At 40.5% G+C, this 26,171-nt stretch overlaps 1 protein-coding gene across 8 annotated transcripts in view; it reads left to right on the top strand.

Moving 5' to 3' along the window:
- The window catches only part of RASGRP3 (RAS guanyl releasing protein 3), a 97,615-nt gene that overhangs the window by 40,565 nt on the left and 30,879 nt on the right, over positions 1–26,171 (top strand). For 4 of the 8 annotated variants that reach the window (XM_084899990.1, XM_084899994.1, XM_084899991.1 and 1 more), the window contains exons 2-8: positions 16,850–16,975; positions 19,285–19,479; positions 20,048–20,150; positions 21,915–21,977; positions 22,496–22,627; positions 24,077–24,224; positions 25,662–25,835. In XM_084899990.1, coding sequence (XP_084756116.1) covers positions 19,410–19,479; positions 20,048–20,150; positions 21,915–21,977; positions 22,496–22,627; positions 24,077–24,224; positions 25,662–25,835 — 690 coding nt within the window. In that variant the 5' untranslated portion in view covers positions 16,850–16,975; positions 19,285–19,409. Of the gene's footprint in view, positions 1–13,398; positions 13,528–16,849; positions 16,976–19,284; positions 19,480–20,047; positions 20,151–21,860; positions 21,978–22,495; positions 22,628–24,076; positions 24,225–25,661; positions 25,836–26,171 lie in introns of those variants that run through there. The other 4 variants (XM_084899993.1, XM_084899989.1, XM_084899992.1 and 1 more) reach the window with 2 other exon arrangements.

The following is a 26,171-nucleotide window of genomic DNA, read 5'->3' as shown; positions in this document are numbered from 1 at the left end:
TTTTGTGAAGTGGAGAGAATTATATAACTGTTTATGCAGCCCCAGAGCCCTCTTCTCTGCTACCTTGCCTCATGGGAAGTGTCATATGAAGCTGGTGCACCACATAGAAAAATGGTCCCAGCTGATGGTGTTTGGCCAAGTTACTGAAGGGTAATAGGTGAACAAAATGGCAAAGGAGGCGACTTCAAGGGGAGGAATAAAGGGTAGCACCTTTAGGTCTTGACGAGGTCATAGATACCTCTGCAAAAAGAAAACTCTTATGATTTTAAATTGAATATTCAGTTTGGGGGTGCTCATGGGCCCTTGGTATCTCAAATTTTTGTGACTCAAAAAAAGCTGAAGGTGGAAAACAGGGGATGGTGTTTTGTTTCTGACCTTTTGCATTGGGCAAGTCCATATTTTTTAAGGTATAAAAATGATGGTATTGATAGAATCTCAGGAAATACTGATTTCCCTTTGTCTTCTTTTGAAAATTTCTGGGGCAACCAGTCTTTGTGCATTTGAGTAGTGGATTTTCAGACCTTTTGAGACCCTGGGAAGGTAGCCCGTCTGCACCCAGAGGGCTCCTTGAGTTTTCCTCAAGTGCTTAATAAGGGGTATCATCCTGAAGACAATAATCCCATTTTGTAAAGTAGAGAAATCTCTCCCTGATGTTCAGATTGGAGCTACCCAAGCCATAAGCAAACCGCTGGGAATGTGGGAAGTATTTGCTCTTTAAAATCCTACTTACCCCCTCCTTATCCCTCTTTTAAAAAGCTGTTGCTTGCTATCAGTTGTAGGTGGAATTTGAAGACAAAGACAATGGGAGCTCTAACTCGCAACCTGTTCAGTCCCAGAACTGGGAGACCAAGGCAGAGGCTCAGAGCCTGTACGTGCGGAAGGAGCAAGTTTAGATTGGGGAAGGGAGCTTGTGAGGTCTTTTCTGGAATATTTAAAAAGAAAAGCCAAAGTTTGAGTGGCTGGAGGTAACTAACAAAATATCTAGAGTTCCGTGTGACAGGAGTAGAGGAACAGACAGGGTTCAGGGCCCAAACGTCAGAGGCAGAGAGCCCACTGTTTGGGCCCAGAGCCATTGTGAGTTCCAAGGCTTCACCTGCTCAAGCTCACCTTCACCACACGCCTTTGCCCATCTCAAGGTAACCAGACTGCTTCAAATGCCCAGCAACCAGGAATTTTAGCTGCTTACTGAAACCTCCAATGTCATTTTAGACCATCAAAAACAAGAGCTATTTTAGCAAAGGGAGGTGATTAGATTGGAATCATTTTTGCAAAGTCAAAGAGGCAAATTCTCTCTCATTCTCTCTCTCTCTCTCTCTCTCTCTCTCTCTCTCTCTCTCTCTCTCTCTCTCTCTCTCTCTTTGACTTTGTAATATACTGAGTGTTTTATTTTTTATTTTAAGCATTTTATGTTTCATTTATTATTATTTTTTAAATAAATCTTTATTGTTCAGATTATTACAAATGTTCCTCTTTCCCCCCCCCCCATTGCTCCCCACCACCAGGTTCCCACTCCACCTTCTGCCCTTTCCAGACCCCCCATTGTCCTCTTCCATATGTGCACAGTTTTTGTTCAGTCTCTTCCCGCACCCCCCACTCCCCTTTTCCCCGAGAAGCATCAGTCCACTCCCCTTCCATACCTCTGATTCTATTATATTCACCAGTTAATATTGTTCATCAGATTTTTTAATTCCTTTGGGTTTTAGATTCACTTGTTGATAGTTACATATTTGTTGCTCAAAATTTTTATCTTTATCTTCTTCCTCTTCCTAAAGAATCCCCTTCAGCAATTCATATAATTCTGGTTTGGCGGTGATGAACTCCTTTAGCTTTTTTTTATTTGTGAAGCTCTTTATCTGGCCTTCAATTCTGAGTGATAGCTTTGCTGGGTAGAGTATTTTTGGCTGTAGGTTCTTGCTATTCATCACCTCGAATATTTCTTGCCATTCCCGTCTGGCCTGGATGGTTTCTGTTGAGAAATCAGCTGAAAGGGTGCTCCTTTATAGGTAACTATCTGCTTTTCTCTTGCTTCTTTTAATGTTCTCTCCTTGTCTTTTGCTTTTGGAATTTTAATTATGATGTGTCTTAGTGTGGTCCTCTTTGGATTCCTTTTGTTTAGGGATCTCTATGCTTCTGGGACTTGTAAGTCTATTTCTTTCACCAGGTGGGGGAAGTTTTCTGTCATTATTTCTTCCAATAGGTTTTCAACATCTTGCTCTCTCTCTTCTTCTGGGACCCCCATAATTCAGATGTTGGTTCACTTGAAGTTGTCTTCAACTTTCTGTATTCTTTTTGCTTTTTGCTTTTCTGATTGGGTGTTTTTTGTTTCTTTTTATTTCAAATCTTTGACTTGATTCTTGGGGTCCTCTAGTCTACTGCTGAGTCCCTGTATATTATTCTTTATTTCAGTCTATGCTTAATTTATGACTGGTCCTTTTTTTTCCTTTCCACATTCTCACTAAGATCCTTGAAGGTCTCATTAAGTTCCTCGGAGGTTTCTAGAAGATTCTTGAGTAATTTTATAACTGTGGTTTTGAACTCTATATCCAGTAGTTTGTTTTCTTCCATTTTTTTTTTTTTTTCATTTGTGACTTGTTTCTTTGTCTCCACATTTTGGCTGCTTCCCTTTGTTTGTTTCTATGTAATGGGTAGCTGCTAAATCTCCTTGAGTAGATAGAGTGGCCTTGTGTAGTAGGTGTCCTATATAGGATCAGTGGCTCAGCCTCCCCAATCACCTTAGGTGGACACTCTTGGTGCACCCCTTTGTGGGCTTGTGTGTACAGTCTTATTGTAGTTGATCCTTGATTGCTGTTGGTTTCACTGTGAGGAATTGACCTGCAGGCCAATTGGCTGTGGGGACCAGCTATGACTACAATGGGAGAGCTGCTGTGCAGGAGACACCCTTATGGAGCAGGACTTGCTTCAGTGGGGCTTTGGTGCTCACTGAGTATGCCCCTTGAGTGCATTGCTTATGGATGTGTAGAGTTGTAATCTGGTATGGTCTCACATTGACCACTGGGTAACACTGGCTCTTGGGTCTCTAGAGAGGTGCAAAGTCAGCCACTGCCTGGAGCGACCTAGCAGGAACTACAGAGATCTGCAGATTCCTCCTCTTTGTATCAGGTTTGGACCTTTTATTGATAGGTTTGCAGCTCCCTGACCCATCTGCTGCCTATTTGACAGGTTTTCGCCTGAGTAAGGACAGTCTATTCATATGCAAAGCCACTGTGCACAGCTTGGGTGGTGTTATAAATTGGGTGGGGCGGGGTCTCAGGGAATCACCAGGGCAGAACAAACAGAAATGGCTGCCACTCAGCCCTGCAAGCAGGGAGGTCCCAGCACAGGAACAATGATCCCTGCAAGCACCTCCATCAGGAGAAAGCTGCCCTAAGTTCCTGCCCTGATGCCAGACAGTCCATTTTCTCCCTGTATGTGTCTGCGTCCCCTCAAGCCTAGCCCGGCACTGGAGCTCAGAGCAATTGGGAACTTGTAAATTCAGTTCAAGGTGTCAGCTTTTTAAGAGGAGCATCTGGGTCGCCAGTGGCCTGTGTCACACAGCCCCAATCCACACTGGTTTTTACAGCCCCTCGTTCTTACTGCCTGTAGTTCTTATGGTCTGTAGTTCATACTGCCGTTAGGGACTTCTTTCCCCATCTCTGGAAGCCTGGGCTAGGTGTCTGGTGTGGGGCTGGGACCCCTCTCTTTTCCGGGCAGCCTCCCGCAGAAGCAATCTCCCTCTCAATTAAAAAAGCTTAAAAAAAGCGGCACTTGTGGGTGCCAGACCAGCCTGTTCTACACCTCTGCACCTCCTACCAGTCTCAGTGTGCTTTCTCCTTTACCTCTCTGGTTATAGTACTTCCACTCAGCCAGCTTTCCTGTGGTTGTGGATGATAGTTGTTCTGTATTTTAGTTGTAATTTTGATGTGCTCGTGGGAGGCAGCGAGTACAGGCTTTTACCTATGTAGCCATCTTGGTTTTATACCGAAAACTCACACTTTTTAAAGCAGATGCTTTCGTTCGAAATCAGCCTTCTGACACATGGACTCTTTGTGGCCCAGGGACCTCCGTGTGAGTCTGGAAGCCCACGGTGATGGAATACTTCCCTTTCTTCCATTAGCTCACTGTTTAAACTTGGGCGAATTATGCTATGTTTTTGGCTATGGTGCTCTTTATTATAAAATGAGGTAAGCTGGTAAATGAAATGTCCCCTTGGAAAGGGGGCTTCTCCCCTGTACCACAATCTCTTTATCTGGTAGAACTACAATTTCTCTGAAGAGACAAAAAAACAACACACGATCAGAAGACTTGAATGAGTGAGCTGATAAAGCCAGGTGTTTAGAGACCAATCCTTGCAAATGTCCTGCCCAGTAAGAAATGCTCCCCTGGTGTCTAGTTTTTTCCCTTTGGCATAATAAACAACAATAAAGGAAGAATACCAACTCAACTTGTAGAGTCATCAATTATCCAAGTGGTCCATTATCTAAGTGCTGGAAACCATCCTGGAAAGTCCACAGTTATGACTGCCTGTGATTTACTCGAGTGTGACGTGGAGGAGTAAGCTGTTACTAATTGTAGTCAACAAATCCAAAGCAGCAGAGAGAGGAAGTGGGAGAGAGAGAATGAAACTAGATACGGTAGTATAGAAACTGAAAATGCATTTGCCTACAAGCATGAGTAGGTATATACTATTTTTTTAAAATAGATTGCCCAGTGTACATTCTATTTTCCCTTAAACTTTCCAGAATGTACAAATTAAAGTCTTGTTAGAGTATTGGCGCCATGTCCTATGCTCTTTGGGAATCATTAGTGAACACCTATTTTATAAGATTTTTTTTTGTAAAAGAAAAACACACCCCTAGCTGGTTGGTTCAGTGGATAGAACATTGGCCTGAGGATCAAAGGGTCCCTGGTTCAATTCCACTCAAGGGCATTTATCTTGATTGCAGGTATCTCCCCAGCCTGGGCCCCTGTCAGGGCACATGCAAGAGGCAACCAATCGATGTGTTTCTCTCACATTGATATTTCTTTCTGTCTTTCCCTCTCTTTTCCACTCCCTAAATATCAATGGGAAAATATCCTCTGGTGAGGATTAACAAAAAAGGAAAGAAAAACACAAAAATCAGGGGAAATTAAAATCTTGAAGGTAACCTAGACATTTTAACCATATTATAAATGGAAATAAGTAATAATGAATTAGCCTAACCAATGATTGACAAATGCTATAGAAATCCCCAAATTTACTTTCTTGTTTGGGCAAGAGTTGAACTTTGTGTTGCAATTCAAACCTACTGTTTCAGTGAATATATGCCAGAAGGCATAGTAGCTGTCTTGGGATTCTTCCTTACCCAATCCGACAAGAGTAACATTCTGAAGATTGGCACATTGAAGAGTCCTCCTTAGCTTTTGCTTAGCATGTAATGTTAGCAAGCAGCCTGATAAGTCTGAGGTCGGGGTTCACAGGTGCAGATGTCTGCAGGGCCAACAAGACACCGTAACAAGTGAAGTGGATTAGGGACAAAAAGAGTTCTCTATCTGGGACAAGAAATATTTCACTTTCCTCTTAAATCTTCTAAAAAAGAAAGGGCACATAGTGGGGTGATAAATGGCAATGACACTTGGTCTCAGTTTGGGGGACGATAGCGGGTAGTGGGGACTTTGGGGAACAGGGAAGTAGTTGCTCCTACATTTCAGCTGCCTCACTGGGATGCAGCCCTAGAACATGCAGATCTGATTTTTCAGCAATAATCTAGAAAACTGGATTTTTCATATGAAAGACTAGATTTGAATACTTTATTCAAAGTATTTTTGCAACTACTTTAAAACTTTTGAAACTTTGTGAGAGCTAATTCTGTGCAAGCCTAATAAAAAAAATTACACCCATAGGCCTGTGCCTTGGCCAAAAGGTCACCATTTTATAACCTGTGGATGCTGAGTAAGAAAGAACTTGTCAACTTGCTCCATCTTCAGTTTGGAGAGAAAAAATGAAGACCTGTGGTTTATTATTTATATGTCTTTAAATAGGCTTTCTCAGAGAGAAAAATGTAAAAAGCAAAGGGCACTTGAGAACAATACTTAGAATGATTAAGTAACCACTGACTCTCCTGTTATACCTAAATGCTGTAGCATCAGAGCCAGAGTTCTTGGGTTATTGTGGAAAGCATGATTTTGTGTTAGGACCCACATCCATATCTATGTGAGATATTGCTGATGTCAGGCATATGCTGTCTATACAGTTATCTTGCTGTGAACATGATCCTCAATAAAAAAAAAACCTCACTGGAACAAGAACAGACATATAGACCAATGGAACAGAACAGAGAACCCAGAGATCGACCCAAGCCATTATGCCCAATTAATATTTGACATGGAAGACAAGAGCATATAGAACCAGAGACATAGAAGCATTGAGCAGACTGTAAAACCTATGAGGGAAGTTGGGAGTGAGGGGGTACAAAGGATTTGTATGCATGCATATGAGCAAAACCAAGGGACACAGAAAATTGGAGCGTGAAGGCTTGTGTAAGGGAGAAGGGTTGACTGGGGAGAGGTCATTGGGGGAAAGGAGATTCATGTAATACTTTAAACAATAAAGAATTTAAAATGTGAAAAAAAAATCTCACTGGAATGATTCAGATTGCTCCATATTACAGCCAAGATAGGGAGCTTTGGATACATCTAGATGACATAAGATGTTTTCTAGTTTTTATAAAAATAGATATTTGGCACTTTATAGACAATCCATTATCAAAGTAAAAACTCCCATATTTAACAGCAAAATTAGAGGCCTGACCAGGTAGCTCAGTTAGTTAGAGCATCATTCCCATACAACCAAGGTTTGATCCCCAGGTCAGGGCATGTGCAAGAATCAACCAATGAATGCATAAATAAGTGGAACGATAGATGGATATTTTTCTTTCTTTCTTTCACTCTCTCTGTCTCCCTTCTTCTCCCTCTCTAAAAAATAAAAGCAAAATTAAATTTTGGAAAATAAACTATAATACCTGGAAAACAAAAACATTCTAACATAACCTGGAATCCCTTCACGTTGTTTTAGATGCATGAAAGCAATGCATTTTTGGTCTTGAGCATTCCTTAATTTTTAGTCTAGATACTGCTTTAGATAGTTCAGTACTTTTCCACAGTCACTGCTGTGTTGTTGTTGTTTTTTTTGTTTTTTTTTAATAAATCTTTATTGCTCAGATTATTACAATTATTTCTCCTCTCTCCCCCCTCTCCATAGCTCCCTTCCACCCGGTTCCTGTCCCAACCCTCTGCCCTTACCAGCCCCCCGCCATTGTCCTCATCCATAGGTACGATTTTAATCCAGTCTCTTCCTGCACCCCCCACACCCCTTTCCCCCTGATAATTATCAATCCACTCCCTTTCTTTGCCCCTGATTCTATTATATTCACCAGTTTATTCTGTTCCTCAGATTTTTAATTCACTCATTTTTATGGTGTCTTTTTGCCTTTATCTCTCAAACCAAGTATTAATTACTACTATATTACTTTGGAGCTCTTAGTGAGAGGTTTAATCATTTGCATTTGCATTTTTGTTTTAAAAATGCAACAAATAATTTGTGTTGCATTTAGTAGTGAGGAAGTATCTTTTTACCTAAATGTGGGGTGAATACATTCAGGCTTTGTGCGATTAATAGTTCAAGAGTGCTAAGGTAATGGAGTAAATAAATGCATGCTCTGTTTCCTGGACTAGAAATTAGAAGAGTGTTGGAAAGGAGTCACTGAGGATGAGCTGTTGTGGTGAGAGAAAGATTGGCAAGGGTTTAAAACTGTGTGAACATGCATATTTGTGAAATCCCCACAAATTACCACAGAAGCCGAGGAGGCTCTTGTTCTAATTTTAGTGCCCAGCTTGGTTTCACTTACTATTTCAACCTTGCAACATCCTTATTGTGATTGGTAGATCCAGCAGCAAAACTTTTCTTGGAAATGTTTTTCTGAATTATCCACTCTCAAGAATTGTCTTCAGGGATATTAATTACCCGGCATGCATTTATTTCCATTCTGCAGAAGAATGAATGCCATTGTCAAGACTTAGATACCACTCATGACTGGTTGGTACACATGAGATACCACTGACATTTTTATATGTAGCTACTGAAATCTTCTGACTCCTCTTTGGGGGCATTTACTAGTATGTGTCTTTGTATCCCCTTAAGTACTTGTGATAAAAAAAAAAATAGATGGACACTACCAATAAAAATAGAATTGAATAGTCTGAGTTGTATGTGTTGAGAACTCTAGTTTTATCCTCCCGAAATAATAATACTACAGAGTATGAAACTGACTACAGAATCTTTATTTAAGAAATCATAAAACTAACATACAGTTAGTAGAAATGGGATTTAAGCTAGTTCTCATTTATAGCTCAAATTTTTAGCCTGTGCTGTCTTCCTTTCCCCCCTTTTTCCTTTCTCTCTTTCTCCGTCCCTATCTCTCTCCCTCTCCATCCCTCCCTCCCTTCCTTCTTTCCTTTCTTTTGCACTATGGATATATGTAGATAAAATATATGTGGCTTGTGAGTTTGAGAGAGATGAGATAAACATCAATTATTTCATCCCTTAGGTAGAGGGCACTGCCGGGTCACTAAACCAGAAATATAATAAGAGTATCAAATATTGTACTTCTTGAGAATATACTATGTGCCAGCTAACGAGCACTTTACCTGTGTTAACTCATTTAATTCTCATAACAACCCTACAGCATAGAATCTATTATGCTACTATTGAGATAAAGATATCAAGACACAGATGAAATAACTTGTCATGCAGCTATAACATGCAAGGGTCTAGCTGGATCCCAGTGGTCTGGCTCTGGAGTCCAAGTGCTTACCATTAAGCTGCACTCAGAAGAGAACCCATTAAGTGAGTGGCACGTGTGAAGCCTCCACTGAGCCATTGGACTGTGCCACTTAGACCATCACAGAAGCATTTAGTTGTGATGCTTAGAATATGGCAGTTCCTCCTCTTCCCCTCTCTCAGTGTTTGGTGAGTAAGAGAAGAGCACCTATGTGCTTGTATTCCTTTAAGACTTCATCCTTCTGCTGGCATTGCTGCTTTCCCACACCTCGCTGCCCTTTTCTGAGTCATTTTCTCTGCATGTTGTGTACTTCTTCTTTTCGTGGGTCAGTGCAGCCCCACTCATGCTTCAAGACGCATCTCAGTTCTGTGAGTCAGAAGTTGATTTTATTTCTCTCACGACATTTTCATAATGCCCTTTACCCTCATTCTGCTCATGCGTGCCCCCTCTGTTGGTCCTAAGGCTTCCAAGATCATAATCTGTGTCTGGCATATACCTGTACTTCTGGCCCTGGTGGTAAGCACAGAAGAAAAAGGCATTTACTCAGTAGAAGATAAAATGACTGAGGAAAGTATTCAGTGTACTTTTATTTTCTTTACCATAAATCTGTAATACTAAAACTTTGGGAACATGTCTTGAAATTCCATTATGGTCATGTTCATATAAACAGAGAAAACTTTATTCACTAACCAAATGAAAAAAAAAATTCAACAATAAGATCAGAGAAGAAACTTAGAGAACAAGCAAATTTGAAGTTTGAAGACCACGTTGGAAGAATGAGGTGGTGGGGAAAGATACCCATATAAAGATATCAGACACAAGTATATATTGGGGGCTAGAAAGACAAAAGACATGGTCTGGTTTTCAAGAAACCACTGGGGAGGCAAAACCACTTTGTAATCCAAACCATACAAATACTAAAGGAAGTCAGTATGTCGAGTGTTAGTATGTCCTGCCTGGAAAGGGTGGGAGGGAGGAGGAGAATTCAGTGGGTATCTGAGGATGTGAGTATGGGATTGCCAAGCAGACATACTGGGGGAAGGGGTAAAGTTGTGCAAAGAAGCAGTAAGTGCAAAGTATGATGTCTCAGTTCAGGCTGCTGTACCCAAAATACCATAGACATGGAGTTTTCAACCACAAACCACCATCATGCCTTAATTAGCTCCCAAAGGCTCCTTCTTCAATACCATAGCAGAGGGATTAGGATTTTAATAGAGGAGTTTTGTGGGGACACAAATATTCATTCTGTATCACATGGGCACTACGAGAAAGTTCATTTTACAACAATAACATGTGGTGGTGTGAGGCAAAGGTGAATAAAGAAGTGTTAGGGTATTAATGGCACAGATAGTAAAGGCCATTCATGAAAGACTTTGTATGCCCTCTGAGGATTTTAGAATTAGATAAGAGACAATAGGGTTAAGAATAGGAATTGTGATCGATCTGATAATCTGGAAAGACTGATTTGGCACCAATAGAGAGTAGAGATTAACAGGAGGTGAGAGTTCATCTGAAGCCTTATACGTGAGCATTGCAGAGGACCCAGGGAAAGAAATGACAGCTGTTGTGAACCCAGGAGTGACAGTGGAGAGGAAGAGGAGTAGAGGCATAGGAGGAGCATTTGGGAGATAGATGGTCAGACTTGGATATGGAGAAATGGTGAAAGAAGGTGCTAGGGAATCTAGGGTGAGTCCCAAGTTTCTGGCATAGAATATTGGGGGGCAGGTTGAGGAATTAAGGAAGCAAGTATAGGAGGTATGGCAGTTTAGATAAGTGACATGGACCTATTTTTGAACAGATAAAAAATTTTAAGCAGATATGATTCATATACCATACATTTATTAAAGCGTACAGTTCCAGATTTTTAGTATATTCACAGGGTTGTACAACCATCTTCAAATTCCAGAACACTTCTATCACCCCCAAAAGAAACCCTGAGTCTGCAGCCACTCCTTTACCCCAATTCCCTTGGCCCCTGGCAACCACTAATTTACTTTCTGTTTCTATAGATTTACTTATTATGAACATTTTATATAAATGGAATTATGTAATGTATGACATAGCCTTTTGTGTCTGGCTTCTTTCACTGAGCATAATGGCTTCAAATGTTATCCATGTTGTAATTTGTGTCAATATTTGATTCTTTTTTATGGTTGAACAATATTCCATTATATAGATACTGGAGGCCTGGTGCACAGATTCACCCTCTCACAATCCGGGACCCCTAGGGGGATATTGGAGAGCGGGTGTTGACCCGATCCCTCGAGGCCAGCCTAAGGGACCCTGTCAATACATGAATTCGTGCACCGGGCCTCTAGTATGTGTATAAGATCTTTGGTTAATCTCTCTCGCCCTCCCCGCACCTTCCCTCTGAGATTCATCAGTCTGTTCCATGTTTTCATGCCTGTGGTTTCTGTTCCTGCATTGGGTGTCTGCCCCCTGGTTGTCAGTGTGCATCATAGCTACCAGACAGTTTGCCAGTTGGCCAGTCAGCCAGTCAGCTGGTCGTTTAGGCTTTTAGATATAGATAGATATAGATATAGATATAGATATAGATATAGATATAGATATAGATATAGATATAGATATAGATATAGATAGGTATAGGTATAGATATAGATACCTCATCTTGTTTATGCATTCATCACTTCATGGACATTTGGGTTGTCTTTGCTTTGGGGCTATTATGAATAATACTACTATAAACATTTGTGTACACGCTTTAGTGTGAACTTAAGTTTTCCATTTTCTTGGATATATGCCTAGGAGTGAATTTGCTGGATCCTATGGTAACGCTGCGTTTAGGATTTTGAGGAACTGCCAAGCCATTTTTCAAAGTGCTTGTATCACTTTGCATTGCCTTTAGCATCATGATGGTGTGATAGGAAAACTTACCCAGAAGTTAAGCAGAAGTTGCCCAGAGTCACACACTAGTAGTAGCAGAGCCAGGACATAATCCCAAGTCTGACTCTCTCTAGACTCCACTCTGCCCTCCACAGTACCCCGATGCAGCGGGCCTCGGTTTGGTTTGGAATCACCCACATAGAGATGGTAATTGAAGTGGTGGGTGGCTGTGGATGAGTGGGCCATAGAGAGTTTTGAAGTGAGAGGGAAGAGCCAGGCACGGGAACCTGCGAACCCCCAGCATACTGTCTGCAACATGAGACTGAGAAACTGCAACCAGAGGCATGGGAGGAAAGCCAGGTAAGAGAGAGAGGTTTCCAGGAAAACCATCCAAGGATAACATTCTATCAGGAGTGTGGTCAAGAGCGACACATAGCTGCTGAGCACTGGCGTGGTTTCCACCAGAGTGGTTTTGGTGAAGTGTGGGGTGGGGTGTGTGGGGAGTGAAGGGAGAATTGGACAGACCTTGATTCTGGTGATCTGAAGAGGGATGGAATGAGCCAGCAAACTTTATTGGCTGTGAAAGATGGAGAGATAGGAGAGATGGAGAGATGTCCAACAGAGAGCTGGTGTTTCTGTGTTTGGCCAGAAAAGACAGCCCATGTTTACTTAAATTGCTAACAACCCAGTTCCAATTAGTAAATTCCTCCCCCCCCCCTTTTTTTTTTTACAACTACCAACACAAGTCATATTCCCAGAGTCCTTTTCTCCCTTTAACTCTTTATGAAAAGCTATCTTCTTGTCCCTCTATCTTTCTTTCTCTTCCTTTGTCTATCTCAATCCACTAATGAGTAAAAAATGCCCATTGGATTCATGTTTCTAGCAGCACAATTTTTGAAGGCTAGTTTGTCATGAAAAAATGAGTACTGTCAACATCTAAACTTCTTGAGAATTCCCAAAGTTCTTTTCAGCATTTTTGAGAGCCCCTTGCCCTCTATATCCAAATCTGCTGTTAATCTGTTTACAGTAAATTGTTCTAATTGGGAAATATACATGGGGGTGGCAAGAGTTGGCTTACAGTTGTGAGTATGCAAAACACAGTTTGTTCTTATATTATTATTCATTAGTTATTGTATTACTTTCAATACAAACAACTGTAAACCTACTTTTGTCCTACTTAGTATTCTAAATTCTGAATAACCACTCTACAAATAGAGTTTGCAACATTTCATAATTTTAGGACTTCCTTTTATTTATTGTGCTTTATGCTCATACATCCTTTTACAAATGATTTTCTTTTGTTCTAATGAGGAAGGCAGAGTGATATTATTTCTCTCGTGTTAGAAATGATGAACGTGAACCTTAAGAGAAGTTAAATGGGACCTAAGATACTACTGCGATTTTTCTACTCCGTTATATTTTCTCTTTTGTTGGTATGTATGATGTATTCTTTTTAGGATTAAGGAGAAATTAATGTCTTAGATGGGAGGAAGAGAAATGCCACCACCTTTTGAGATTTGTTTTCCTTTTTGAGAAAGAAAGAAGCATTTGCTATAGGGACACATCTGAAATAAAAGAGAATGACCAGGTCACCAAGGGAAGCCTTCAAATCGTGGGCTTCAAGTTGTGTAAATATACATGAGAATACAGAATCTTTAAAACATTTATTTTGTTTCTATACTTTACTTTTTTTAAAAATAATCACCAGAATATATTTTTCCATTGATTTTTTTTTTAGAGTGTGGAAGAGAGAAGGAAAGACAGAGAGAAATATCTACGTGAGAGAAATACATCGATTAGTTGTCTCCTGCATATGACCTGACCAGGGCCAGGCCAGGCAGTGAAGGGCCTGCAACCTGCAACCGAGGTATTTGCCCTTGACTGGAATAGAACCTGGAACCCTTCAGTCCATAGGCCAACTCTCTATCCAATGAGCCAGCTCCAGCCAGATGCTAGGAAAATACTTTCTTGGTGGGACTTTGGAATTCCATAGTTTTTATTACTAGAGCTCTTCAAGACTTTCTCTTCTTGAACTAATGTCAAATCGCTGTAAATATGTTAGTTTGGTTGCCAAGGTTAAATCCCAGTAATCAAGAAAAAATAAATAAAATGCAGCCTAACTTTGTTACTTAATTGGTTAACCAAAAAAAAAATGCAAGGAAGTCCTGTGAGATGAGCTCTGAGCTGGTTATTGACTTCTGTTCTGTATTTGGTACCAGTGAGCCCCTGAATTGCCAAGATTGCTGTAATCATGCTGGTTATTCATTTGCAGACAATAGGGCCTGTGATAGAATGCTTAAAAGCCAAGCACAGGCAACAGTAAACATTTGTTCTAGACAATGCCCCAAAATTGATCTAGTCAGCCTTACTAATGATAAAATGTGTGTGGATGGTGGAAAACGTTAAATTTTAGAATCAGATGGACCTGACTTTGCAAATGAGTAACAAATATGAACAAGTAATTTAACTTCTGTAGGCCTCAGTTTGCTCATCCATGAAATGAACAGAATAATACTTAGTTTTCTGGGTGTTATAAGATTTTAACATAATAAAGGTAATTTTTCTAATATGATCTCTATCATATTACATGCCACCAGCAAGTTGTATTTGTGGAGATTATTATTTCTTCATTTTCTAAAATCTAGAGCAACATTGATTATAATGCCTCATTGATTTAGTAAAAGCTTTTTGCAGGGGGGAAAAAATCTAAAAACCCAGGAAAACCTCATTTAATAAACCCATCCAAGACCAAAATGAAAAAGAATTACTTTTAGAGTTAAGAAATACATTATTATTCATATTGTAATTGTTAACTAAATTTTGGGGATATTGCTCCACTATCCATAAACAATAGCTTATTCTCTGAGTCATCATTTCAACCTGTTTACAGCGTTTTAATTTTACTGTAACCATTTGGCTCACTTCCCAAGTTCATACTATTCCATTTGGTTATATATTTATGAATATCTGCCATTGGGGAGAAAAGAGTTTTCAAGGGTTTGTTTTCTTGCACTAGAGATAATGCTTTAGACAATCTTTGGAAGTTCTAATATGGCCGACATCACTTCAAAACCATTTGTTGAATGCTTATTAGATATAATATTTCACCTTATAAATTCTGCAAGCACAGAGCTAGGAGGAACCTTTGCTGTCGTTTTGGCATGCTTCCTAGACACTGTCTGGGAATTTAGTCTACGGCATCTCTGACAATCATTACCTTGCTTTGGCTGGAGAACTTTCAGGAATGGGATGCCATTGCTGATGAGCCCACCTGCCCCACTACTGGATTCTCTAGTGTGACGATATTTATTCTTCTATTTCCCTTTCCCTTCTCTAACCTACCATCTCTCTTCCTGTCCCTTCTACACACAAATCCTCTACTGTAACCAAATCCTCAACTTAAAAGCCTTTGGATATTGGGAAGGAAGAGGTAGCTCAGGAAGACACCTTCCCTGAGCACACAGTGTTTTGCAGGCCACACGGTAGGTGCCATTTAAAGCAATCTAATACACTAAGCAGCGTTAATAATATTTTAGTCAGAGGTAATTTAAACTTTCACCATTTAGTTAACTTTATGTTGAAATCCAATTTTTTAGCCCTCTAAACATTCTGAGTAAAGAGCCTGAGGTGCCAATTCAACCTGGCCAGCGGTGCTCAGTGGATAGAGCGTTGACCCATACACCAAATGGTCTCAGGTTTGATTTCCAGTCAAAGGCATGTACCTTTGTTGCAGGTTTCATCCCCAGCCCCAGATGGGGCACATGCAGGAGGCAACCAATCAATGCAGCTCTCTCACATCTGTTTTTCTCTCTGTGTCCTCTCCCTCGTCACCCCCACCGAACTCCTGTCTTGCTCTCTAAAATATCAATGGGAAAATATCCTCCGGTGAGGGTTAACAAAAAATAAATTTAAAAAGAACCTAGGAACTAATTTATATCTGTTGATAGTTGCATGGAATTGGCTCCTCTACACTATTTCTAAAATTGGGGGCACACTTCTTGTTGTCCTAGGCAACCTCACAAGGGATTTTTCGAAGAAAGAGTCATGTTAACTGAAATTCTTTTTGCCCCACAAACACATCATGGCCTTTGGAAATCACACCCAACAGAACTCTGTTGCCCTTTTGAAGTGAGAACTTCTTGATTAGAAACTAGAGGCCCGATGCACGGATTTGTGCACGGGTGAGGTCCCCTCAGTCTGGCCTGTGCCCTCTCACAATCCGGGATCCCTCGGGGGATGTAGCAATGTCAAAGCAGCAGGCGGCCAACAAGGAGCCCCAGCTGGGGCGGGGCTCAGCTCTGCTCTTCCCAGCCCTGCTGCACCTGCCACCGCTGCCTCCACTGTGTAGTGCTACTGGGGAGGCAGAAGAGGCTCCCATTGCTGCAGCTGTGCTTTCCAGCTGTGGGCCTGGTTTCTGGCTGAGCAGTACTCCCGCTATGAGAGCACACTGACCACCAGGGGGCAGCTCCTGCATTGAGCATCTGCCCCCTGGTGGTCAATGTGCATCATAGGGACCAGTCGACCAGTTGTTCTGGTCATTAGGTCCTAACAGTTGCTTAGGCTTTTATATATAGTGATAAATGATACAATCTTTGGGGAAATTCTGGTTTATTGTGTCCTTTCTAAACCTGTGAGAAAATGTCTATGCTGGGAGCAATCATTTCCATTGCAGCCGGAAAGCACTATCAACATTAAAGCAACTCCTAAACCCCTGGGAGACTAAACAACCTGGACTAAAATAACACTGACATTCATGTTGAAACAGCCAGGAGTGATTTAGAGCCAGAGTCTGAGGATCAGCACAACAAATTGTTTTAGAGGTTTACTAACATCCCAAAGTCTGTGTTTGGGAATTCTTAATGAGTAATCCACTGACAGAAGTCACTTGGACTAAAGTAATATTTTACACTATGTGTATACATTTTGGGTTTGCGACATTTTAAGGTTTTTAATAGATTGGATTTAAAAAAAAACCCAACTGCTTGACTTTTAAAATATCAAGTCACAAAGTAACTATTTTGAATGTTTTCTCTTTTTTAATTAAATTTGTGGGTGAATTTTAGACAATAGAAATCTCAAAAAACACCTAATTTTTAAGGTTTTGGGAAATGCTTTAACACAAGGTGAATTCCTTTGGATTTCTATTATTTAACTCTGTCTGAGGATTTTTATTTCTGTTCTTTTATCAGGTTCTCCAAAGTATTTACTACTTATTGGATAAGCCACTACTACAGACTACGTTCCCAATGCAATTTCCAATGATGATAACTGCCCTTAAAATTCATTCAGACCTGGAAATCTTGTGAAGCCAATGGGTAAGGTATTTCTGTGAACTATTGTAAATTAAGCAAGAAACTCTGCAAAACAAATATCCCTGGAAAAACTAACAGAAACATGTCATGATATTAAACAGGAGTTATCTTTAGATGGTGAGATAATGGATAACTTTTTTCCCTTTCCTTTCTTATTGTCTATTTTAAATGATGTATCTATATCGTTTTACAATAAAGGAGCTTTACTTTTGAAAAAAGTACTTGTAGATAATAGTATCCACATATGTGACCTAAGATCTCAGGTCCATGGGCAGGCAACAGAATCTAAGCAGGGATGCAGACACGTCTGCTGAGTACAGAAACAGATTGTAACGGGATAGCCCAGCCCACCTGGCTCTCCTGGCTGGCTTCTTTGCAGATCACAAATATAACTCTGAACATGGTGACAGGATTTTGGTACCAGGTTATGTCTAACCCCTTGTGGAAGCTCAACAACTTCTTCATACAGCTTGACTGAATAATTTTGAATTTGACCTGAGAAACTAGGTTAGTTAATCTAGGCTGTTTGGGTCTAAGTAATAAATCTAATATTCAGCAACAGGAGTTCATAAGATTTAAAAAAATGTCTGTATACAAACAAAGATAACCAAACTTGTCAATTACCTAATCTTTACGTTTATTTTTTATTTTTAAAAAATATGTTTTATTGATTTTTTACAGAGAGAAAGGGAGAGAGATAGAGAGTTAGATACATTGATCAGCTGCCTCCTGCACACCTCCTACTGGGGATGTGCCTGCAACCAAGGTACATGCCTTTGACCGGAATTGAACCTGGGACCCCTCAGTCCGTAGGCCGATGCTCTATCCACTGAGCCAAACCGGTTTCGGACTAATCTTTACTTTTAATGGGGTTGGCAGAGGTTAGGGAAATCAGAGAAGTGCTGCCCCAAATATCCTGCTAGAGATTACCAAGTGCATACTATAAACATAGGCAGACCCTATTGAGTCCTACTGATGTTTGCTAAAGCCTGATTTAAGTTTGTAAAACAAATTTAAAAATGACCCCTTAAAATTTATCGTACACATTCAAGCAAATATATACATATTCAAAATCAAACTTTTTATGATTTTCTTTTATTAATTTCTTATCTATTCATTCACTAATTCATTCATTTAGCACATGCTTTTTTCAGAGGCAAAAGCGTAGGAGCTGGGGAATACACGAGGGGGGGAAAAACACACAAAAATCCCCAAGTTCCTAGAATATGTTTATAGTGTTTGAGAAAATATTTAAAAAACCCAAATAAACAAGTAAAATATATCACAGGACATATGCAGATACGTGCTAAGAAGAAAAATAAATCCAGGAAGTAAGGTCGAGCATGCCAGGCGGGGGCTGGGCATGGAGAAAGAGGTGTTGTTGGAACTGGGTGGTCAGGAAGGCCTCCCAGTAAGGTAACTTGGCTAATAAATGTAAGAGGGCGGGCTCCAGGCAACTTTAATATTCCCCTTTCTCAAATCATTTGTGCAGCCAAAGTGGGAGAATATTGACTCAGCGTGCCTGTTATATTTCATTGCACATGTGAAATAACCCTACATTTTATGCTCTACAGTGGTACCTTCAACACACAAGAATATGGTTCTTATACAAAAACAATACACAGACTCTGTCAAATGTCCCTCTCCGGTGGTCCCACTGATTTAATACAACCACTCATATGGACTTGAGTTTTTTTCCTCTATTTACTCATGTGTTTACTGAAATTGACTGTGAGTCCACTGAAAGCAGGGAAGGGACAATGATTTGTCCCTCTTATCAGCCTCAGTGCCTTGCAAGGTATATACATGTCTAATCACTATGTTGTACACCTGAAACTAATATTCTATTGTATGTCAACTATAACTGAAATTCTTTAATTTTAAGAAAGGAAAAATATAATAGTGTTACTATTGGAGAACTTAGGCAAATAAGATTTTTAACCTTTATATGATCACTGAAGATAATGCTCATAAATATATTTGCAATTTAAAATTTATCTTCCTCTATATACTCATAATATTAAACTAAGTAATGTTTATGAAATACTTGGCTGTTTTGTCACTTGAGAACGTGAAGAAAATGTTTCCCCCAGAAATTCCAGCTGCAAAATGGGATGATATTTAATAGAGAACATCTCTGTAGTCTCAGAGCATCATAAGGGATAACTTAGCAAACATTTTGCCATCATTGAGGTTGATACATTTCCCGTAGAAAGATAAAGTTGATGAAAACAATTAGCTTTCTGGGTAGGAAAGTGATGCTTTAATGGGGTCTGAACTCTGGTCTGATAACTTTCTTTTTGTTTCTTTAGAGCCTTGAATATAACTAAGGACAGAGACCACCGCGAGACACAAACATCACCAACCTGCATGATTATGGAGATGGTCTGTGTGCTGCTGAAAATGTCTCTAGTTTTTTGACAGAGGCTAACTAACCATGGGGTCCAGTGGACTTGGGAAAGCAGCGACATTAGACGAACTGCTGAGCACTTGCATTGAGATGTTTGGTATGAGTCTATTCTGATACTATCACTTCCTCCTAGTCAGAGGCAAGGGTTGCTGTAGAGAAGAATTCAGTCTTCATATCTTTGTGCTTAAGGCCTTTTGATTGACCCAGTCTGTCTCCCCAGAATCACTGCTCTCTGCATGTCCTTCCCTCCACTGCCTACAGCTAATACACTAGCCCTACTGTCTACATAATGATTCTGGAACATTCTCTGCATCTTTCTACCTAAATGTATTTATCATACCCCTTTAACTGAAATTCTGCTTCAGATACCATCTCCAATGTTCATAATACCATTCCTAATCTCCCCTGTCAGGATTGTGGTTTACTTTATTTCAGATTTAACTCAGGGTCTTGAATTTTCACTTGCTAAATTCTGGCAGCCCTAAACCAGAGTAAGGGTGAACCTACCTACTTAACTTGCCCAAAAATACCAGTAGAAGTAGGAGGGAAATGATAATTAAGTCTATGAGAAATTTTTGACATTAATGTTTCTCTACTGATATTAGGAAAAGAGAATAGAAGTACTGTTACCTCCTCACCCTTCATCTCATTTTATTTTTTAACAGATGACAATGGAGAGCTGGATAATAGTTATTTGCCAAGAATAGTTCTACTGATGCACCGATGGTATTTATCTTCCACTGAATTGGCAGAAAAACTTCTCTGCATATATCTTTTCAACTACTGTATAATCATAAATCAAGTTCTGTACTTATGTAGAAAGAGTGTCTAACCAAAGCCAGTAAATTAAGATGAATAAATAATCATCAGCCAGTTATCCAGCTGTTTTGTGAATATTTTTAGACATCTAGACAAAACATCTGGATGGTGGAGCAGATAGTTGCCTATCCATCTGGATGTTTTGGCTCTACTTGGACATAGTGCTAGATATAAAATGAAACAGGAGCTCTAGGCTGAATGTCTCTAACCTGCTTCAACATTTCTGCTGTGAGCACAATGAACAAATATTTGGCCCTCATTCAGGATCTAATTCATCCCTTTTAGAATGGCAAAATGCTGGACCTAGAAAATATGATTTAGACATTCAGAAACGCCAGCCAAAGTAATATGATGTGGCTCAGGCACAAACACCACCTAAGATTTTATATCTTTCCTTACTGTCAAGATACAAAGAACATTCTAGCAGGTTTATTGTAATTTGTTGACTGATGTTAATTTCAGGTTTCCTTCTGACTTAAGAGGGGGAAAAATATCATTCTTGAAGGGTTTCTAGCAGTTCATCAGTTGTACATAATGCAGTCTTAAAAGATGGTTAAAAACCAAATGACTGAAAATGGTCTCACATTTATAAGGATGTTTCATTCCCCAATGTCTAATGTTATCATACAATCACTAACATTGGTTCCTATAGTCTCTGCCTGCTTCAAGCCCAGGGGCCCTGCAGATAAGAGAGAGGCCCTACTGGGCAGGGGAGCCCGAGAGGGGGCGAGCCCATGGAGTGGCTTCCGCCCGCTTACTTCCAGCTTCCTCCGCTTTCCACTTCTTCCCTCCATCCTCTCACAGCCTCCAGGCAGAAGGGGATGATGGAGAGGACAAGGGGATATTCACCCTGAAAAGAGGTCCCTGGAAGTGAACAGGGTCCTGGTTCCTGGTGCCTCAAGGTTTCTAAGAGTCCCACTACTGAGGGTAGCCCACAGGGAAGGATGGATGGAATTGTCTCAGTCTGGTCCCATCTCTCCTCAGGATCCAAACACTGTCCAAAGAATGTGCCCTAAACAGCATGCTTATCATTAGTATGCCCGCTAATAAAATGACACACATATTAGCATGGATATTTAGACATAGTATAGCCTAATGTCTGAAAGCACCAATTGTATAACAGTTGAAACTGCCTGTGAGCTGACATTTCTTTAGATTTTCCTCCCTTTAGATCACTAGCTTCTGCATACCCACAGTGCCTGGCCTACAGCAGGTGTTCAGTAAATATTTATTAAAGACAGTGAGTAAATAGACCAGAATAAATTGCAACACACCCTGTGTATTAATATACCTGCCAATGTCATTTTTAAATATTAAAGACATTAAAGTACATATATAAGGCATTAATCCTAATTACAAAACTTCAAAAAAAATTTTTCCCCCCAAAATGGTGCTTCTATATACTACCAGTTTTAAATGATATCTAGTTGGTAGCATTAGTATAATTATAGCTGACAGTCATCACTTGGTAAGGGCTCAGGAAGGTAAAATTTTGTAAGTGACTTCTGTTCCCGACCAAAAAAGGACATCCCAGAGCAATAAACTATTCAGTGCTGACATCATCAGAACACATTTCTCTTCCCATTTGAATGCCCACATATGCCAAAGGTCCCTAGTGTGGCCCTCTTATCAGGAATTCATCTACATTGATCAAAGCTGCAGGGTGTCTGCAAAGGAAAAAAACTGCCAGGAGCTTTTCTTTAACCCGTGCACGTATCAAAATGCCAGTGGAGAAAGCTGTGATGAGTTTCGATTAAAGATCTGCTACTTCATGAGGTAAGTATACTCACAAGTTTCATTGTCTTGTAGTGTCTGCTTCTGGTTGACACTCCTTTCCCCCAAGAGGCAGATCCAGTTTGACAAGGAAACCGACTCAGATTCCCTTTGGTTGATTTTGCTGAAATTTGCCCTCCTCTGTTCTTGGGGGTTGAATTTATCTTTCTTTGGAACTAGGGCTCAAGCAGAGATAAATGTGAGTAGAGGATGAAATTAGCCCTGAAAGTGAATCCTTCTTTTCTACTCTCTCACCATGCACATTCCCACCTACTTGCCATGAGTCGAGAAGGGTTTCTTTCTGGAGAGAGTCAGAAAGAGGGGCTCAGGGTGGAGCAGGATTTGGGTTCTTGATTAAAGGGAAAGGGTGAGACTCAATGTGATGGGTAGGGGATAGAAGTTGTTCATAGGGGTGTGGTCCTAAATTCTCTGTTGAATGCAATCTGTAAAATGATACTATAGTTTACACAGAGGTCCAGCTTGAAATCTTCTGGTCATGAAACATATTTGATACCTTTTAGGTACTGGATTCTGAAGTTTCCTGCAGAGTTTAATTTGGACCTTGGTTTGATCCGCATGACTGAAGAATTCCGAGAAGTAGCTAGTCAACTAGGATATGAAAAACATGTCAGTCTCATCGACATATCCAGCATGTAAGAGTGGCCCCAAGCTTCTTTCAAACATGATGAGTCCTCTGTTTGGGGGAGGGACTGATGACGACCTCACTAGACCTCCGTCCATGCCATTTCAGAATCCAGGTGTGCTTCTTCGAGAAAGTCTTGCTGCCGTGAGCATCATTGCACCTAATTCATCTTTCCCAGCTTCCATTTCTTTATTTGTAAAATGGGAGTAATATCTTTCTCATAGAGTTATTATGCGCACCCAATCAGTACATAAGGCAGTAGGTAACAGCAATTGGCACGGATAAATGCTCAGTATTTTCTAAGTGTAGTGAATGCCCCCCACGCCCTTGCCACTCATAGTGTGGTCTCTGTATAGGCAGTATTGGCATCAAGTGGGAGCTCAATAGAAATGCCAACTCTCACACCAAAACCAGTTTGGCTCAGTGGATAGAGCATCAGCCTATGGACTGAAAGGTCCCGGGTTCGATTCCAGTCAAGGGCATGTACTTTGGTTGCGGGCACATCCCCAGTCTACTGTGTGCAAGAGGCAGCTGATCAATGATTCTCTCTCATTGATGTTTCTAACTCTCTATTCCTCTCTCTTCCTCTCTGTAAAAAATCAATAAAATATATTTTTTTAAAAAGAAGAAGAAATGCCGACTCTCAGGCCTCACCCTAAACCTGCTGAATTGGAAATTCTGCTTGAATAAGATCTCCAAGTGATTCCTATGCTCATTCAAGTTTGAGAAGCCCTGTACCCTGGTGCTTCTGAGGTCAGCCTGAGGCTATACACATGTTGACCATAGTTGTGCAGTGAACTACTTACCTGTTACTAGGAATGTGGTGCTGATTAGGATAGTGTTTTATATCAACCAGTTCACTTTGCACAGAGAAAACTATTTTATGACCCTAAGTACGGATGTCCATCTTGCAAATATGTGTTCTCTGTTTTTCTACAATACTTCTTCAAGAGTGGCCCAGGAATCATTGGGGATGTTGTTCAAAATCCAGATGATTATTCAGGTTCATTCCCAGTAAATCAGAATCTCTGGCAGTGAAATCAGGCCTCTTTGTTTATAACAAACTTTCCTGATGATCCCTATCTTGCCAAAGTATGAGAACCAGCTTCTAGTGATCCCCATGTGCCTTAAACCACTCCCTATATATTGATAAACTCCCAAATTTACAGACCTAGTCCTGACCTCCCCCTTATATTCCAAACCTTTCTGGCCACCAGAAAGACCAAGTGAGAGATTCTGGATGGATCAGTGCAAATCCACCCTGTCTGGGAAAACAACTTGAAGTTTATGTCCTACTGGCGATGGGTCAGTGGTTTTCTCTTCCAATACCCAGGACCGGGCATGTATTTTGCACAAGCCCCTGGAGGCAGACCAAGAGTTACAGAGTCAATAGGTTAATAACTTCCATTGAGGGAAACGGGCTCTTGGCACACTGACCAGCCTCACTCCTCTTTTCTAGACCGTCCTACGATTGGATGAGAAGAGTCACACAGAGGAAAAAAGTCTCCAAGAAGGGGAAAGCCTGTCTGCTGTTTGACCATCTGGAGCCCATTGAGTTGGCGGAGCACCTCACTTTTCTGGAGCATAAATCTTTTCGAAGGATCTCAGTAAGAAATCTGACATTTATTCTTCCAAGGATAACAACCTCCATGCCAACTTTCCTAAGAGCGGCGTTTTCATACCCGGACGTGTTGGCAGCCTCTGTCACTGTGTTCCATTGGAAAAGTGCCCTTAATTCACAGGAACAATCCCTTTCCACCGAAAATAAATATTATCCTGTCTTTATTTTATGGCGCGGGAGCTATATTTCTGCTGCTGTATTTTCAATGTCCCCTTTCATAGGATGAAAGCATGACTTTCTGAACACCCTGTGTCGATAGAACCATTCAAGGTTTATTTAGGTCTGCTGGCTTCTCCCCAGCGAACATATTTTACTAGGCCCCCTGTTAGGGGGGAGAAATATTTATTTAGGTTGGGATTTGTGTAAATGCCTAATGATGGGTGTAGGTTGAACATAAGAATTGAAGGCTTTGAGGAGAATCTCAGCATCGGAGTATTTGTTTCCCAGGGATGGAGAACCTGAATTAAACATTTCTTTCCTAGTCTGTCTCGATAGCTTTCCTTCTCTACCCTTTTCTCGCTTTGGACTGTGGTCTAGCTACCTACTCCCTGCCCACTTGTTATAATAATATTTCCACAATGGTTGGTTGGTTACAAGCAGCCTTTGTCTCTCTCACCAAGCTCTGGGGCGATCACTCCTCCTCCTTCTTTCCCAAGATGCCAGGGAATAAATTACATTATTTCTTGCAAAGAAGAACAGGAGGTTAGAATTATAAATTTCTGAAAGACCGATTCTTTTCACTAAGCAATCCTACTTGGATGGGCCCTTTGACTCCCGGCAGGCAGGCTATAAGAGGAAACCCCCTACACTGTTTATATGACAGAAGGCTTGTATGTATTTGACAACATCCATGCTGATTTTCTGAAAATGTGTCTGTTTTACTAAAGAGCTGTCTTACTTCAATTACTATTTTTTTTCCTGGGAAAATAAAACATTGATAAAATTTGAAATCATTATATTTATATGCATTTCCTCCTTTTTGATGTATGCCATCATATCTCAAACTTGCCTGATCACTGGAATCACCAGTTGTGGGTGAAAAATGGAGATTCTGAGGTTCTTTCTCTGAAGATAATGACCCTGTGGATCTGGGGTGTTCCCAGAAACCCCTATTTTAGCAAATGCCCCAGGTGAATATTATGACCCAGCAATTTTAGGTTTCACTGGAATGTGTCTTACCCCTTCCTCACCCTACCAACACCCTCATGTGTACTAGTAATGAGTGTATGTCTGGTTGGGGAGTGAAATACAGCCAAATAACATGTTAAAGCTACATGTGTATTTAAATTTCTAAGATGCCACTCAAATGGGAAATGGAAGAAATCGTTGTGCTATAATAAAACAATAGCTCACCTCTTTCATGCAACATGCTAATTTTGCATTTTGCAAAGACTTCATTATAATTCCGAGTCTCTTTTACTAGTTTACTGATTACCAAAGCTACGTCATCCATGGCTGCCTGGAGAATAACCCGACTTTGGAGAGATCTATTGCTTTATTTAATGGAATCTCTAAGTGGGTCCAGTTGATGGTCCTGAGCAAACCAACCCCCCAGCAAAGGGCAGAAGTCATCACAAAGTTTATCAATGTTGCCAAGGTATGTACATTTGGTCATGAGACTGGAGTTCTTGAAGCATCCTAGATGTCCATGCACTCTATTGAGAAAAGTCATTGGGGAAACTTGGGGTTCATAATATAAAGGGAAATTAAACTACTCATACATGGTTTTTTAAAATATATTTTATTGATTTTTTTTTTTTACAGAGAGGAAGGGAGAAGGATAGAGAGTTAGAAACATCGATGAGAGAGAAAGATTGATAAGCTGCCTCCTGCACACCTGCTTCTGGGGATCTACCTGCAACCAAGGCACATGCCCTTGACCAGAATCAAACCTGAGACCCTTGAGTCTGTAGGCCGACACTTTATCCACTGA

Source organism: Pipistrellus hanaki (assembly GCF_964339955.1).
Source record: "Pipistrellus hanaki genome assembly, chromosome: 12".
NCBI classification, from domain to species: domain Eukaryota; kingdom Metazoa; phylum Chordata; class Mammalia; order Chiroptera; family Vespertilionidae; genus Pipistrellus; species Pipistrellus hanaki.
This window is presented reverse-complemented; position numbering and strand designations above follow the sequence as displayed.